General features: G+C 39.7%; 1 protein-coding gene across 2 annotated transcripts; it reads right to left on the bottom strand.

Annotated features, from left to right (window-relative positions):
- Positions 1–5,830: 5,830 nt before the first annotated feature.
- PRDX4 (peroxiredoxin 4) lies at positions 5,831–17,962 on the bottom strand (the record flags this gene model as incomplete). 2 transcript variants are annotated; one of them, XM_034755239.1, is given in 7 exon segments in its annotated part: positions 5,831–5,958; positions 6,280–6,326; positions 8,509–8,543; positions 10,535–10,665; positions 14,701–14,823; positions 16,567–16,683; positions 17,845–17,962. In XM_034755239.1, coding segments are annotated over 7 exon segments (575 nt in total), but the record flags the coding sequence as incomplete, so codon positions are not given.
- Between the last annotated feature and the right edge of the window lie 948 nt (positions 17,963–18,910).

An 18,910-nucleotide genomic window follows, 5' to 3' on the forward strand; every position in this document is an offset into this window, starting at 1 on the left:
CGGGGCGCAGCACAGTGACAAAACATGTAGGCACTAGTCTGCCTTAGCCGGGCAGCACTGACGACAGTACTTTTAACGGCCCGGTCGGCGGTGCTGACCAGAGCCGCTGTGACCCAGTGCCTTACATTCCGTGACCCAGCACTGGGTCGCGACCCCACACTTTGAAAACCACCGCTGTAGATCTACTATGTCCCTCTGTGGGTGGGGGCACCCTCCTAACCGCCTGCTCCAGCCCTGAGCCCCCCCAAACCCAGAGCCCCCTCTTACACCCCAAAACCCTCATCCCTGGCCCCCAACCCTCTGCCCTAGCCCTGAGCCCCTCCCACACCCCAAACCCCTCCTCCCCAGCGCCATTGGGTTGCGGGCATCAACAATTTTCTTCAACTGGGTTGCCAGAAAAAAAAGCTTGAAAACCACTGCTCTACAGAGCCAGCCACCCCATGCGGTATGACACATTGGCAAAAGAGGACTAAAGGGGCACTGGGTCCCTTCCAGCACTGCACTGGCAGGCAGGACAGGGCACAAGCTGGCCCCTTGTGTGTAATCTCAGATATTAAATCCACCCAGTGTGAGTTTGTTCTAACAGGCAGCCTAGAAACTAGGTTTGTTCTATTAATTTTAAAATCTCAGGAAAGTGGAGCTCATGTCCCAGTACAACTGATTGGCAATGAGCTGAAGATTGAACTGTTTTTGAGACCATCAGTCCAGAACAGATAATATGCATGAGTAGCACCACCTGCTGGTGTGCTGGACTCAGCTTTATCAGACTTAAACTCAAAAGACCCATAGTTAGTTTGTGTCCATCTACTGACTTCCATCTAAGGGCATAGCTGCTTCATGAAGTTAGGTATAATCTCTTTTACGGATGGGGAAAATTGAGGCAAAAGGAGGTAAAAGTACCTTGATCCAGAGCATAATGAGAGTCAGAGGTATAGTGAAGAATCTTCTTGTCCTGCTTCAGGTCCCATACTCTGACCACTAGCAATACCAACTATCTGCTTTCTTAGGATTTGTAACATGCACACACACTCACTCTTTTTCTCTCTCGCTCTTTTTGAAACCATATTTTAAATGACACCCATTTATGCTAATGCATTTTTCAGCTTTGGCCTCCAGACTACCTCAGTACCTACAATTCCTTTCTTGAAGCGGGACAAAGCAGTTTGATTACATCAGGAAGTGCATAGGCTATCCCACTGGATGCAGTTGGGTGGAATAGAGAAGTACTGCAACAAAAAGATACCACACCATATGGAGGGGCAACATGAGCCTTGATCATGCTTTTGCATACCAGATCTGATATTCTTTGAATGTGAAGAGGTAGAAAGTGAAGATAAAATTTAGACTAGTCACCTTACCACAGTGTGGAACAGAAGGCAGAGAATCCCATTGCTTGTGGGCTTTTGAAGTGAAAGAGATGCTTCCTCTGGCCAATATCTCATTAAAGAAGTCTGAGAATATGTTAATAGTAAATATGCTGAAAATGGGGCATTGACGTTATTTGCAAATGTGAAATGAAGTGGCAAATTTCATCTAAAAAAATAGTTTTGGGGACTGAGGTACTATTCACAAAAGTGAGAGGCCTCCCTTGCACCATTTAGAGTACCCACCTGGGAGACTCTGGTTCAATTCCCCCGCTGCATGGGGGAAAGAGAGTTTTTTGAACTGGGTCCTCTCATAGGGTAGGAGCACACCCTCACAACTCACCTATGGCATCATTTGCTCTGTTTGCTTTGCTGACTAGTTAGTTAGTTATACAAATTGGAACAGCTTCAAAATGAGAGACTGAGACAGCCCTACCCAAGCCTCTCCTGTAGTCTATGGGTTAGGGTAGTCTTGTGGGAGGTAGGGGACTGAGATTCAAATCCCTGTGCCAAAGGCTATTTTACTATGGATACACAATGGAACAGCACCAACAGGTGAGGCTAAAAGTGCCTTATATTTCAAATAGGCCAGTGGCTGGGGTACTTTCTTGTGAGGGATCCAAGTTCAAATCTCTCTTCCACAGTGGGGAAGATAGAGAGTGAAACTGGGTCTCCCACTTGGCTCGTGAGACCCCATAAGCACTGCACTAAAGGTCCAAAAGGAGCCTGCTCCTCCCACTTTGTGACTCTTTAAAAATACTTGGCAACAAAATGTTTTAGGTCAAATGAAATGTTTTGTTCAATCTGAAACTGACTCTTTCGATTTGCCAAAAATGTTTCGTCGTTTTAAAATTTAGTTCAACTGCTAAGTTTTATTTTCAAAATTTCAAAACTGCCAGTGAACTGTAAAAAATCAATTATTTGCTCAGTTCCAGAAGGAAGAGGTTACAACCATCTATTTCCCAAGAGTACATAGGCACGGCCCAACACAAAACACTCTCTAAACTGCTTTTGTCTGTATGATTCTGCCCAAGACAAATACTACTGCTAGATTCTGTATGATGGGATTCTGTATTATTCCACTAATTTAATTCTGCTGCAAGAGCTCATAAAATTGCTAAGCACTGTGCAGTGTTGCATGAAGGACACAACTATCTCAAGCATCTTGTGGACTGCCACCAAATCTAAGATTCTTTCGTAGATACCTTGCCACCCCACATTTCAGTTGCAAATCAGTATTTTATTGGGATGCCGAGGTATTAGCGGATCCGGAAGACAACACTTCAGAGGTAGACACATTAGCTCAGGTTGGGGTATCACACTTATTTTCTGCGTTCAGTTATCAGTTTCTGTTCTTGTGCGCTCAACCTAGTCTCCACCATTCCCCAGTCAATCCTTCCCAGGAGAAGGAAGGGAAACTGCCCTTCGTTGCTTGCATCCACTTGTAAGGCTATTAAAGTATACCAAGTGTTACAAGTCCAACTCTCACCCCATTAGTTATCCACCAGTGCACACCACCCTAAGGTGCTTTGAAAACAGCTATGATGAGAGGAGTGGTTTCACAGATAGAGGCCACCTATTGCCTAGGGTCTGAAAACGAAGCATCAAGTGGATTGGGTTAAGGGCATTCTAATTTTTGCTGGAGCTAGCTCCGTAAGTTCATCCAAGCTACAACTGGCACAGCTGAGGAAGGGCTGGCGCACAGATGACTTTCCATTCCCTCAACAGTGCTTCTATATCCTGGGAAATTTCCCAAAATCTGGGTATTTGTGAGTAAAATGTTTTGAATGAAAATTCCCAATTTCCAAAGTTAAGTTTGGGGAAATTTCCCAGGATATAGAAGCCCTGTAAAAAACTTTATCTGGGAATTTTTCACCAGATTTGGGAAAGTTTTAGCGCTAGGTTGGGAAAAGTTGGTATCACGATATAGCAGCACTGTCCAGGACCCTCAACCCTAATCCTGTGAGCAGCCCTATGGCTTCAAGACTCCTTCAACCCTAATGATGCACCCAATGCTTGTTTCAGCCTCTTCCAGTCTTTGCAGCAATCTTTAGCTACCCTCTCTACCTAGCTGTCTGAGCCCTGAATCGTTTCTTCATGTACCATTGTTTTCCCATAAGCACTTCTCTCCCAGTTTTCAAACATGCCTTTCTGGGGCTGGCCCTTTAAATTTGGCAGAGCCAACCATCTCCAGGTCTAAAACTGCCATTTTCCAAGTGACTTCTCCTTGCAGTATCTACTTTGACTCTATCCAGTAAGTACTTAATTTGTAATGGAAGAGATGCTGGGGCTTAAGCAATTTTTTTTTACATTCATAACATATGCAGATAGCCCAAGGGCAATGAATTGCCAAGCCTGGAGGTGCTGGGTCTCAGCCCTAGCACAAATTAAGCTTTGAGTACTTTCTGTTTTGGTCTCCGTTCTCGTTCCTGACCTGTAATGCTTTCACTGCCTGGCCTCTTATGTTGCCATCATTTTATTATTTCTTCAGTGTCTTCTACACCCTGACCTGCTGGTGCAGGACAGGGGCTTGTCACTTGACTTTGTCTGAAGCTACTTGGGTTAGTGAGTGGCTGGAAGCTGAAATGCATTCAATATGTTGATGACAACCAACCCTGCATCTCTGTCATGTTTCATTTGGCTGGGGCAGTGTCAGGAGAGCTTTGGGGTCTGACTGTGGTCTCAGTTCGATGTAACAGAGCGTTAAGAGTTGGGAGAAGCCAACAGAAGAGTTGCAGAACTTATACTGATATAAACATATCTTCTGAGGGAAGCCACTATTTTGTAATACATGATCACAAGTTAGATCCATTTTGAATTCTGTGCTGCTGGTGGATGCCAGGAGTTGCCATGGTCAACAGCACATTTTTTCATTTTGGGCTGATGAAAAGTGTGACCTTTTTCCTCTGATGTAACCCTGATCAGTGTCAGGCACGCCTTTGTTGTTTAGTTTGTTTTGTTGTAATGTGCTCTACAGCGACTGCCCACACAGAGCATATGGAAGCTGGAAACATAGAAAAGGTTGTGGTCTCTTTATAAAGAGAGGCTTCAGACTGGGAATACATCACATGGTGCTCCAGCATCTGCAATGGCTAACTAATAAATAATAGATACTGGCAGATAAAACAAATCCTCTGCAAACAAAACCTTACTAGTTCTCAATCCAATTTCTCCCCAGACATCTGGCAGATAGCCTTTGCCTATGGCACAAGGCTCAACGGCTCTGAGACATTGTGTGTGTGCGAGTTTCTCCCTCTCTGCAATTCAGCTGCATTTGATGTCAGCAATGTGCTGGAGCTCCTTTGTTATAAATGAGGGGGCTGCCGCAAGACAGTCTCAGCTTTTGAATTCCCTCCCTTGTCTTGTACACCATATCTCGGCACTGTTGGCATTTGGCCATGGCACAAGGCTCCTCTTCTTTCCCAGACATCTGGGGGAGAAACTGAGTTGAGGATTGGAGAAGTTTTGTTTGCTGCGGGGTTGTTTTACCTGCCAGTGTGTATTTATTTATATTGCAATAGCACCCCGAGGCTTTGCAAAGGATGGAGTCCCTATTGTACTAGGTGCTACACGAATACCTGTTCACTGCCCAGAAAAGTTCACCCCATCTAAGAAATTCTCACTGGTGAGAACAATCTATTGTACAGTTTGGTGAAATTAAATTCCATCCGGATGTCCGGGGCCTGGGATGCTGCCTCATCATCATTCTGAATATATGAAAAAATCAAATTCTAACCCGACACTGTATAAGAATAAGCAGCTTCAGTGGCAATGTAGAAAGTCACTTTTTACTCTTTCAAGGATCACATACGATTTTCAGGAAGAGAGGTGGACACTATTCATAATATCAGACGCTGTTTTGCTGACTGCATACAATGCTTTGTGTTTTTTGTTGGTTCATGCATGACCTTATGTTAAAGAGATCAAAGTGGGGGAAGAGCACCCAGGCATAGGATGTGTATTTAGGAGGAATTTCAAGTTCTGGTGATGATCAAGCATGTTTCAGAGGTGATGTTTTTGTCTCTTGTGGGAAGAAATGTGTGCACATGAACCCCAAAGACTCTAAAATTCCCCTGTTCTAAATTACAAGCTATGAAAACAGTTTTAGAGGAACAGGAAAAAGATTCAAGTCACAGTGTGAAAGTAGGATCATCCCCAGACTATTGGAATTTTAAATACACTAGAATCTTCCTTTTATATTAGCATGTACCCCAGAAGTTTTAAGTGTTTAAAAAAAATTAAACAGATAAAACTAGATCCTTTGCTAATACAAAGTGGTGTAGCTCCATTGATTTCAGTTGAACTACGCTGACTTATACTTGCTGAGAATCTGGTTCTTAACGTTCGACTGAAGAAAAACTAAAATGTTTTCTTCTCTTTCTGCTACTGGTAGTCTCTGCACAGTGAATACCTGTATTTTGCAAAAGCAACTACAGTTGGTAGCCACTATAAATCAGCCAAATGCATGGAAATAACAAAATTAATGTAATTTTATTGACCATTGAAGTTGCATGTGACTTGTGTAGCGCAGTAGAAGCAAGTTTCAGTTTAGTTTATCAAAATACTTCAGTTTTCCAGCTGGATCTGGGATTATCTGTGTGAGAAAGAAAGTGAAAGTGTTGGTCTAAAAACAAAAGGAACAAAATATTATCTACCTCATATTCTGGCATTAATGGTCATACACTACATTTAGAAATTACCTTTCACGTGTTCAGATCTAAGATTACTGCTTATCTCTAATGAACACTAAACAGTGAAGGGCAGTAGGGGTGGAGGAGGAGGAAGTGGAGTTCAAGAAAGAACCAGAATCTGCCTTGCTGAAAGAATGTACTCCAGTCTGATTTTCCCCATAAGTGAACTTGGAATTATTTCCATAAATTAACATCTGTACTCAAGTGCCTCAGAGTTTACTTACAGCTCTTGTCTTGGCCACCACGCTCTCATGGCATCTTCAGGTTTGATCTAATTAAATCAAACCCATTTAGAAGGCATGGCTACAGATGTTAATGTATTCTGAAGAGTGTTTTGCAGAACTATTCTGCTGTTTAAGTGCACTACAGCTTTTGCACAGAAAGTAAAGAGAACATCTTCCTTGTATTTACGTCAGTGCTATACATTTTTTGCGGCCTGATATTCTCAGCAATGAGTCAGTTGTCAGCCACAGGTGTACAGAAACAGCAGCTGCTATAAAGTAGTAATCTATTACTGCTATCAACTGGTCTCCCTTTTATTAAGTGTATTCATAGGCTTGACCCTTCTAAGAACGGGAAATCACTCACTTGTCAGCTGCTAATGGACAGATTATTCAGTTTAGCCAAGGTAGTGGAATGCATGATTTCCAATGCCATACATATGCCATCCTATAACCCACTTGCACCATAAAAATCTAAAGAGCCAGTTTTCCCCACTAAGACAAATCTCAACTAGCCCATGAATATAATGCCCAGCATCTGCTTGTTTCGCACTGTAATGCAGAGGTCTGCTGCTCTGCAGCAAAGCTAGCCACTTAAATGTTGCCAGTTGCAACTTTTACTAAAAAGCAACAGAGTCCTGTGGCACCTTTAAGACTAACAGATGTATTGGAGCATAAGCTTTCATGGGTGAATACCCACTTCGTCAGACGCATGAACTTTTGACGTCAAAAGTCAAACTTTTACTAGAGGCGCTACAGACACTCTGGCTCTCTGCATGCACTGTTTGAGATCTTGTATGTAGATACAATTTAGGGACTGTCTTTTAATGTGTGTCAGTACAGTGACTAGCACAATGGGACCTTGATCTTGGCTGGAAACTCCAGAAGCTACTAGAATACAGTTTATTAATAATGCTGTATCAGTTTATATCACTAGCATCCTATTGACGTTCTGAAAATGTTATTGTTTATAAATAAGCCCATTGTCTATATGAACGAACACATTTCATGGCCCTGCCAAAATGTGGTATTTGATGCTGTCATGTATTACCAACTCAAGGAAAGGTGCAGAGACCACTTCAATTTTTTGCTGCTACTGAAACCTTATAGAATTTCTTTCAAGGCACCTTTTATTTATTTTCATTTTAATTTTTTTTACATAATGCTGTCTGTGCCAACAGCTGAAACAAGCAGCAGAAGAAAAAAGGGCAGCTTCCAATAAATGCCAATGATGTAATATTGTAGCTGGCAGCCTTCCGTAACCCAGTTTCTTAGGTCATGTCTACATGTACACCGTTGTAGTGGCGCTGCTGGTACCAGCATGTCTGGTGAAGATGCTCTATGCCGACGGGAAAGAGCTCTCCCATCGGAATAATAAACCACCCCGTGAACGGCATACCCTCTCCCGCCGACAAAGTGCTGCGCTGACGAGTGCTTATGTCGCTCTAGGGGATGGCTTATTCACACACGAGTGATGTATGTTATGCCAACATAAGATGTGTGTGTAGACATAGCCTTAGAAAAATATTTTCGTTGTTCCATTGGGGCCCGATTCAACACCCACTGAATTCAGTTGCTTCAGTGGGCACTGAAGTGGGCCCTTGCTCTTTGGCTCATAATCATGTTAGTATGAAGAAACAAAAGAAGAGATACCGTGCTGCAAAATGCATTCCATTTTACAATTCTAACCGTGATAGTGTGCTTTGCCAGATTGTGGGCAATTAATCAATGGCCTGAGAAGTGAGATTATTTATACTGAGGAACTGCTTAGGAACCCCAATCAAGGATCAAGTCTCCATTGTGCTAGGCACTGTACAGATAAGACAGAGAAGATAGCCCCTTCCTCAGAGAGCTTCCAACTCTCTTTTGACCTGCGTTGCAGGATAGGAAGGAAATTCTCCCTCAACTCAACTCTCTGGTGCTTGAGGTTTTGATCATACATTGGAAAGTTGAGGGAGAAGGAAACTCCTGCTATGAAGAAATTAACTTATTTCCTGCATGAAAAATGCAATACTGCAAACATGATATACTGTAATAAATCAGTCAATCAAATTCCAATGATAACAGATTAAGAACTTATAAAAATATCACAATGCACAGGGCCTGATATTGTGCTTCCATTCAAGTTAATGAGAATTTTGCTTTCTCCTTCAATGGAGATAGGATTGGGTCCCTAATTTTATTTAATCATGCAAAATAATTAATGTATGCTGAATATAAATACGGACTTACTGTCTCACTGCCAGGTTTCCAACCAGCAGGGCAAACTGAAAAAAAAAAAAAAGGAAAAATGGAAGTTGACCTTGTAGAAAAGAAATTATTTTTCTAATTTACTTGGTTTTCTAACCATTCTCATAAAAAACTAATCTTTGAATTTTAAGTAATATAGCAAGAAGGTACTATTTGTAAATATCTGCAAATATGTAACATGCTTATTCATCAGACAGTATCCCTAAAACATTCATATTGATACTATTTTCAGGGCAGATTGGATTGTTCCATTCGCCAAAAATGGGAAATCCTTGCTTGGCTGGGTATATGTTGGTTCTGATTTTCAGTTTTCAGTCTATTAGTCAATTTACTGTCAAAGTAATAGTACCTCCCATTCTGAAGATGAATCCCCATTCCATGAGGACATATGGTGCCAAGATAAGAGCAGCAATTCCATCAGGTGGAAATGGAGACAGGTACAACTTTTTTTAAAACTAATACCAGGAGGCAAGTATTACAGTAACAATGAATAAAAACTAAAGTTCTCTCTCTAGAATGTGAGTGTTTTGTTTGATATCCTGCTTAGGATGTAAAAGGATTAGAATGATAAAAATAAATATTTACCATTCTTGCAATTGCTCAGTTGTTCATGTACAACCTAGGTGAGACCATGGAGCTGACCCTGCAACTGCATATGGGTGGGCAGACCTTGTGCCCAGGCAGAGTTTCATTGGTTTCGATGAGGCTTTGCAAAGGCTCAAGGATCTGCCTGCACAGCTGGGATTCCACAACTGGAGCACAGGCATTTTATCCCCTGCAGACAGTGCTGCCAGCTGAAATGTGGTGAACATAATAAAAACCTTGGAGGATTCTTCTTCCTAGCCTTTGCACTGAGTCCAATGAAATAGATATGCATTGCCACAGAAATCCAGCAAAACCCAACAGGATTCCACGTGCTTCGCAGGGAGAATCCAGTACTGCGTAAGCTGAGACACAGCTTTATTTGAAGCTGAACAAAAAGGACTTTATCTCCTTAATCAAAACGCTCATTGCCTTTAAGTATCTTTTCAATTCTGAATTGCAAAATAGAGCTGTTTATACAGATGTTACATTACATGTTAACATGTTTCAAACTGCACTACATTAAAGCACGCTAGGGAACCTGGCGCGCGCACCCTCAGGATCTATGCAGACCAGTTGATGTGCCACACATTAGTGTGCTTCAGAAAGCACACCCCTATAGTGTGCATCACCGCATTGTGTAGACAACCTTAGAATGAATTGCAGCTGTGTCACTTTCCATAGGTTTGCTTTTGAACACCAACACTTTAAATTAAGAGCAGGAAGATTAGCCAGCTGAACATATACATGTGTTAATAATTAAAATTGAACAGCTTATTATGGGTCAAATCCTAAACTGGTGTAACTTGGCACAGCCCCCTGAAGTCCAGGTAAAAAGCTGAAGTCAATGGAGCTATGCCAGTTTACACCATCTAAGAATCATTTACTTTAAGAGAAGAGAGAGGAATTTGCAGTCTCCATTACATTGGGCACCGAACCCAATCTCATTTTGGGAGATGCCTTCCACTGCCTCAAAGTACTGTATCTATTTTGTCTTAGGACACCAGCCTCCTCTCTCCCTCTCCCTCCCACAAAGCCCCCCCAAATTAAGATTACACTGGCAGTGCCTCTTGGATCAATTGCAGCTCGTCTAAATTTATTAAAATACTGAGCCTGATTCTTCGCTGCTACATACCTTGCCCAGTCATTTATGCTTATGAGTGGAAAATGGGTGTAAATGCTACTGTTTTGATTTGGTAGTATTACAACCACTTTGCATTCACTTGGGACAGTACACTAGGTGCAAGGCAGGGGAGAATCAGGTCCACTGAATCTTGAATGAGGGGAACAGAAAACTTTGCTCAGTAACAACCATGAAGCTATCAAATGTTGCAGTATGCCTTGCTTCCTAACAGCTAAAAATATACCTTCCAACTAAGTAAGACCTCAGTATAATTCCCATTGCCAAAATATTGAAAACAGGTACCTTCTCCATGTTTGTCAGTGTACTGGAATGCTTGTACTAGACGAAGTGTTTCATCCACTGATCTGCCGACGGGAAGGTCATTCATTGTTATCTGTCGAAGGACCCTCTTATCATCAATAATGAAAAGGCCTCTGCAAAAACATGGAATTTTTCTTTTAGATAAAAACCTAATGATATCGATCTCTATTACACACATTGTGGTGTCCAGATACTGCAGCATACCTACACTAGATCAGCAGTGTCTGGATCTCTCCAAGCACTACACAATCAAGTTAAGCACAGGTTCTGTGTCAACTTTTAATTTCCTTTGTAACTCCCTTCACATTACTTTCTCATTTATAATGCACCCAGAATACGAAGGATCTAACCTCCCCCATCTCTGGAGTCCTTCAATACCAGCCTCATTTAGAGGAGATGCTTTTCATTGACACAAAGAACTCCATCTCTCACTGAAAGTGCCCTCAGTTTGCAGTGCTCTCAGATCTTGCTGTGACCTAGGCAAGGTTAAGTCAGAATTAAGAAAGCAGTAAGAACATAAGAATAGCCATACTGGGTCAGATCAAGGGTTCATCTAGCCCAGTAGCCTGTCTTCCAACAGCAGCCAATGCCAAGTGCTTCAGAAAGAATGAACAGAACAGGCACTCATTGAGGGATCCATCCTATTATCCACTCCTAGCTTGTGGCAATCCGAGCACTGGGTTGCATCCCTGAGCATCTTGGCTAATCTCCATGAACTTTTCTAGTTTTTTTTTTTTTTTTTTTTTAAACCCAGTTATAGTTTTGGTCTTTACAATGTCCACCGGCAATGAGTTCCACAAGTTGACTGTGCGTTGTATGAAGAAGTACTTCCTTTTGTTTGTTTTAAACCGGCTGCCTATTAATTTCATTGGTTGACCCCTGGTTCTTGTATTATGAGAGAGTAAATAACACTTCCTTATTCACTTTCTCCACACCAGTCACGATTTTAGACCTCCATCATATCCCCTCTTAGTTGTCTCTTTTCCAAGCTGAAAAGTTCCAGACTTTTTAATATCTCCTCATGTGGAAGCTGTTCCATACCCCCTCATAATTTTGGTTGCCCTTTCCTGTACCTTTTCCAATATATCTCTTTTGAGATGGGGTGACTAGAATGGTATGCAATATTCAAGATGTGGGTGTACCCTGGATTTATATAGTAGCATTATAATATTTTCTGTCATCTTATCTATCCCTTTCCTAATGGTTCCGAACACTGTTGGCTATTTTTGACTGCTGCTGCACATTGAGTGGATGTTTTCAGAGAACTATTTACAATAACTCCAAGATCTCTTTCTTGAGTGGTAACAGCTAATTTAGACCCCATCATTTTGAATGTATAGTTGGGATTATGCTTTCCAATGTGCATTACCTTGAACTTACCAACACTGAAATTCATCTGCCATTTTGTTGCCCTGTTCTGTGAGATCCCTTTGAAACTCTTCGCAGTCTGTTTTTTGGGCTTAACTATCTTGAGTAGTTTTGAATTGTCTGCAAATTCTGCCACCTCACTGTTTACCTCTTTTTCCAGATCATTTATGACTATGTTGAACAGCACAGTACATATCCCTGGGGGACCCCACTATTTACCTCTCTCTCCATTCTGAAAACTGACCATTTATTCCTACCCTTTGTTTTTTTCTTTTAACCATGAGATGACCTCCTTCCCTCTTATCCCATAACTGCTTACTTTGTTTAAGAGCCTTTGAGGGATCTTGTCAAAGGCTTTCTGAAAGTTCAAGTACATAAGATTGCATCTTTCTTTAGTGATATGATGATGCTTAAGAACTTTTTTATATGCACTTTGAGATTTTAGACTTCATATGAAAGTCTTGAACACTATTTATCCTTAACTATACTGCTTGATAAGTGGATCACTGATATTATAAAATGCTGAACTGTATAAATGAGAACCTAAGAGCCTTTAGAATCTATGTGGTTGAAGCTAGTTGCACAGTCCTTAGTAAAAAAATTACAGTGATAAACCAAAAGCACTTGTTACACTTAAAATATCTAGACCTGGTGAGATAATGCTCGTTCAGGGTTGACAGCATGATATTATAGGAATGTACAGACTCAGTCCATCTAGTCCAGTTTCCTGTCTCTGACAATGGTCAGAAGCAGAGGCTTCGGGGGGAGGGGAGGGGTGGGTTTGTCTCACAGTAGGCAGATGTGGGATAATTTGCCCCCTACATTAATTCCTATAATATTTAAAGACTGATTTTAAATCCTGACGCATGAGGTACAGTATCCCTCCAAATTTTTTAGTACTAACTATAACAATGCCGGATATTCTTGACATTCATAGAAGTATCTAATCCCGTTTTAAATGTTGCAAATGACTTCCTCTGGCAATGAGTTCCAGCGAGGTGTGGTGTGAAAAAGTATTGCCTTATGTCAATTTTTGAATTTGCTACCTTCTCATTTCACTGAATTTTCCCTTGGTCTTTTTATGAGGCAAGGAGAAAGTTCCTGACCTACCCTCTCTCTACCATTAATTATTTTATATACTTTGAATGTATCCCCTCTTATTCTTCTCCTATCTGAAGAAAACAATGCCAATGTTTCAGATTCTCTTCAAAGCAGATGTATCCTGTGCTGTTGCTCATTCCTATCTCCCTTCGCTGAAGCCCCTCTAATTCAGCAATTTCCTCTTTGAGATGGGGTGATCCGTTCTGCACACAGTACTCCAGTTGAGATGGCACCATTTATTTATATAATGGCATATTATCCTCCTTCCTATTCCATATACATCCTAATATCTTGTTTACTTTTTTGAATGCAGTTATACACTGAACAGAGGTCACAATGATTCCCAGGGCTCTTTCCTGAGCTGTTACAGTTGATTTAGAACCTTGGTAAGGTGTATGAATAGTTACTTAGCATTTATTGACACTGAATTTCATTTGCCATTGTGTTGGCCATTCACCTAGCTTGGTTAGGACTCTCAATCTCCTCACATCCTTCTCTGCTTTTGACAAACCTAAGTAACTATCATTTGAAAATTCTGCTATCTTTACAGAGCATTAAAAAACAGTGGACCAAATATAAAACCTTGAAGAACCCTACAGCTAATCTTTTGCTATAATGAAAATTGGCTATTTAATCCTAGCTTCTGCAGCTATAGTAAGAGCATTTCAAAGTTACTTTCAAAATGTGAACATAAGTCCACTTAAGTTTCACTTTCTTGTACGGCAGGGGTTGGCAACCTTCGGCAGGTGGACCATCAGGGTAATCCGCTGGTGGGCCACGAAACATTTTGTGTAGTTTGACTGTCCGCAGACACGGCCCCCCCAGAGCTCCCAGTGGCTGTGGTTTGCCATTCTCAGCCAGTGGGAGCTGCGGGAAGCGGCAGCCAGCACATCTCTATTCTACACATTAGCTAATCAGACAAATATTTAAGTGACCTTGCTCCTTCCAAGTCCACCTTCTTTACCTATTTACTGCAGCAAAGATGCAATTCTGAATTTGCAACATTGTCCAGACAGGAGATCTAATGTCACAAAACAACGTTTTCACTACAGGATCAGGTAACTGCAGTGTAAGGGACACTGATCTGTTTCAAGCATGAGTATCTGTAGTATTAACAAAGAACACTGAAAATGAATGGGCAAGAAATACTACTTATCAAACAATGCCACAACTACCACTAGACAAGATTTATACCTGTGGTCAGCAGCAAGATGGTCAATACAAAACATCTAACAGACAGTTCTTTGCCAGATCTTGAGTTCATGGTTCAGTTACTCCTAACCAAAACACTGTAAGTAATGGAGGAAAAGGCCAGAACTGAGAATTCAGATTCTGGCAGGATAAAGCTTTTCAGTTCACCTTTAAATCTCTGGGTTTTACATGCACAATAGATCATTGTGAGTTAATTTCCAATTTTTTTTTTAATTAGGGAACATTTCCTTGTGGACTAAGAGCTTTAATATACAATTTCAGCTAAGTTATCAACAGTCGGTGGAAAAATTGCCTGTATTTATCCATGTAAATAGACCCAGTATATGTTCAGATATTAACTACTGTGATGAACATAGTATATAATTAAATAGTATGAGAGAAGTGCCAATACCGAGTGCCCCTTTAAATGGAACTGGAAGAATGCACTGCTATAACAAGACAGAATGCACCATAATGGTTTGTAGTACCGAAGTGTGTGCCCTTGGTCCTCCAGATATACTCCATAATCCTTTGAAATCTGGTGGGTCAAATCTGAAAGGAGTGGGATCTTCATTGGTCCAAGTCCTCCTTGTTTTCGTGGCGTATTAATCCTTTGACAAACAAAAGAGATGCACATTTATTCTTCAGAGAGATTTTTATTCCACATACAAGTAACTCTTGCATGCAGCTTTTTTGCAGAAGGAATATTTATATTTCTGTTTTTCTTTTTCCTACTTGTTTGCTCCAACCTGCTTCCTACCCTCCTTCAATGTGTCCATTTACAGTTGCCTTAATCTCCTCTTCACGCCTCCTTCCATGCTTAATTTACACTTGAAACACCCTCCTTCTCTCTCTGTGGCCAAACTACCAGGGTGGATTTGATTTAAGTCAATCATGAGTCAGGAAGACTCGATTTAATCACGGTTTTCTACATAAGTGCATTCTTGTTGGTTGTTATAACCTTAATATATATTCTTCACAACTCAGCGATAGATGTAAGTTTGTTTTAGAAGGTACACACTATACATTTTTAAATAGTGATTTATTTTGAAAACTTTTCAGATTAGTTTTATAGCTATATCAGAAAATGAATGATTGTTTGGTTATTTCATTTACCAAAGGTAATTGAAGCCGATATTTATGAAGTCCTTGAGAGGTGAACTATCATTAATATTTGGAGGACTTTCTTGCCCTGCTGTATTAGAAGGAGAACATCACCAGACAGATATTTAAATTGTTTTATTTAACTAAAATAACAACGTTATGTATTCTGGATTTTTTTCTTCAACAGCAAACGTATAATAATTTAACAAAACAAGCATATGTCCCTCCCTTCTCACATTTATCTCCAAACTTCTTCTCCTTGTCCAGATCTATTCTGTCCCCAATAATCATCTATTCGTTGAACTTTTTGAAACTTTTCACTTTTAGAGAGAGGTAAGGGATTGACTCTGTGTACACAAATTTGCAGAGGGACAAAAGAGTTGAGGTCTGTTATTTCTCACCTCTATTATATTATTTATTTAAAAATATTTTTGCTGTTAACAAGCATGTTACCTCTGGAGACACAAATCCACAATATGAGATCTGCAAAACTAAGCATCTCTGATGGTATCGTCTAGACTGAGCACTGAGTCCCATTGGGTAGATAGAAAGATTAACCTAAATAATCTATACAGAAGCCTGTGGAACCCCATAAGATTGGGTCCCTAATCCATGAACTATTGGAACTCATTTACAAAACTTCTCTTAAACATTACATGAATATATTGTGTCATACTATAGAATTAGAATTTATAATCCCTATTCCATGATGAGTTCTCTTTGAGCTATAATGTATATTAATTGAAACTATCTTTAGATGGATTTTTTTTGGATAAAATGCTTTTTGAGGAAAAAAAGCAGATTTAAATTAAAAGATTTCAGATTTTTTTTATTTTTTTAATCACTGATTTTTATCCACCCTGCAAACTACCCTGTCTTTCTTCCAAATCCCACAATTAAAAACAACAACAAAACCCCAGTGAAGATTTCTTTGGTATTAATCCAACATAGAATGTTTTATCATAAAGTTGGATGAATAATTTGTAATGAACAATTTATTCTAATGGTAAAACCAAAGTCATCACTTTTACTTTGACACCTTCAACAATAAACTTTATTTTTGAATTTCTTACCATTAGTTTTATTACTTGCCACTTTTTATTCAACACAGCATCACACCTTATCATTCAATATTTACTTGACAATATTAATGCATCAGACAGAGTATGTGAATTTGGGGGAAGCAACCCATAATCTCATATGTATCCAACAATAATTTCCTATAAAAGACACATGGGTAGGCTACATACCATGCTAAGTGAGTGAACTGTGAGTCAACAGAACATGCTACCACTTCAGTGTTTATTGCTCTGAATTCTTCAATTCTGTCACTGAAGGCGATAATTTCAGTTGGACACACAAATGTGCTAAAAAATTGAAAACAAAGTAAATTCAGAATTCTCAGAATATCCAGGAGTGATTTTTCAGTTAGCTTAATACACAGCTAAATTAGTTTCTACAGAGAAGCTAGATATTGTTTGCAGTATATAAAATAGATAAATTGTGAATTACTTATCACAACTATTGTTTTTATTTACAGAGGGAATCCAATATACACAATTAAAATAATTTTCACTTCGCAAGTAACTGCGTTCCTAACAGCATTCATAAATACATTCACAGATGGACTATCTATCTTCAAACCATGTGCAAGTGGTTTGTGAATAATAAGATGGAAAATGCAGTCTGTGTTGATTTAGTAATATTACAACTTACGGTTTAGCTACATGTACAATTAATCACGGATTTTAAAACTGTACAGGAATAAGTGGATTAAAGTATGACACACCAAATTGCAGAGAAACAGAGGTCATGATTTCCTGGAAAATAGTAATGCAAGTTGTAGCTATTTTGCATTTGACCTCTTCCTGCTTCTTCTAGGCACAAAATTACACTTTAGGTCACAATTGTTCAAGCTTTGAGGCTAGGAGGAAAATAAGTCAGGATTCCAATTATTTTCACTATCAGAGCAGCTAACTGTCTCTACTATTTACCCTTTCTTTGTAAAGAGCTTTGAGTTCTAGTGATGAAAAGTGCTACATGAGTATTACTAGTTTACTGTATGTTTTGTTCCTCATTTCGAGAAAACAAGGGGCCTGATTCTCCTCTTATTACACTGGTATAAATCAGAAGTAACTCCATTGACTGCAGTGGAGTTACAATAGTGTAATGAAAGCAAAGTCCATCCAATAATTTAAGTTAAATGTATCCCATAACATCCTTAAAAGTCTGTAAGAGGAAATCAATCTCCCTAAAAATGTCTTCCAGGGAGTATGAAGTGAAGCGATAAGAGATGGTGTTTCTCTTTCCTGTATGCATTTTCCATTTGCAGCAATGAGTTGTATGGTAGCAAGGAATGTAAACATTTCCCAGTAAGATGCTATAGAATTACAAAATGTCAAGTGCAGTTGCAATCAACATCTTAATGTTCCCTGACTCTAATCAACACACTTCCAAAATTCGGGAAGGTGGCGGGGAGGGAAGGAGGGAAATATATACCTTGGTATGTCTGCATCAATTTTACTTACAAGTCAAGAGGGTAGAAGAAGAAGACAAGATATTTTCCTTGATAATCTGTTAATTTCAGCTCTTTAAACTCTCCATTGATTACTGCTGTTCCTTCCCAATAAGGTGCTGGCTTGGAAACTAGAAACATAAAATATAGATCCAAATTGAAGTATAAGAATAAAGTGAAGCATGCGTACATAAATGAGGCTGTTCAGCAGGTAACATATGTCCAAGGACAGTTTTCCTCTCTGGATGGATGTCTCTGTTTCCTTACAGTAAAAAACACTTTGTAGGACGCATGACTTACATAATCAAACTTTATTAATTTCAACCTTCCATAGGAGGAACGCACACCACACGTTGGGGTCATGCTGTGTTTAAAAAAAATGTACATTTCAAGATGCATACATAACTCAATAGATTTGTGTTCACAAATTTCTGAACCATTTGAAATATTGCCAAGGATAAGGCTGCATGAGAGAAAATGCTGCACACACTTACCATGACCCCCTTAACACATTACAAGATTACTACTGGCTGCTGACAGCTCGTAAATTAGGATGTTGATTTGCACTGAATGATGTATGGCTACTGGAGTTATAGATTTCAGTAAATTATATTTTGCTATAAATAACTTATGTGCCATGAGTAAAGAGTGGTTTAATTTCACATTATATTTACTCCTTAGCAAAACTGGTTTTCTAAAGTTTAATTCTGCAGGAAATACATGACAGAAGATGTGTTCAAGGCACAAATGCTTAAAATATGTAGGTTGTCTGTTAGTGCAACCCATCTATAAACTAACTTAGTGGTTATTGCACAAAAATATTCAGACTACGCAGTAGAAAAAGATTAAGGATATGTCTACACAAGCACTTTTGTCAGTTTCAGAGTAACAGCCGTGTTAGTCTGTATCCGCAAAAAGAAGAACAGGAGTACTTGTGGCACCTTAGAGACTAACAAATTTATTAGAGCATAAGCTTTCGTGGACTACAGCCCACTTCTTCGGATGCATATAGAATGGAACATATATTGAGGAGATATATATACACACATACAGAGAGCATAAACAGGTGGGAGTTGTCT

The sequence above is a fragment of the Trachemys scripta genome, chromosome 1 (genome assembly GCF_013100865.1).
Source record: "Trachemys scripta elegans isolate TJP31775 chromosome 1, CAS_Tse_1.0, whole genome shotgun sequence".
Taxonomy (NCBI): Eukaryota; Metazoa; Chordata; order Testudines; family Emydidae; genus Trachemys; species Trachemys scripta.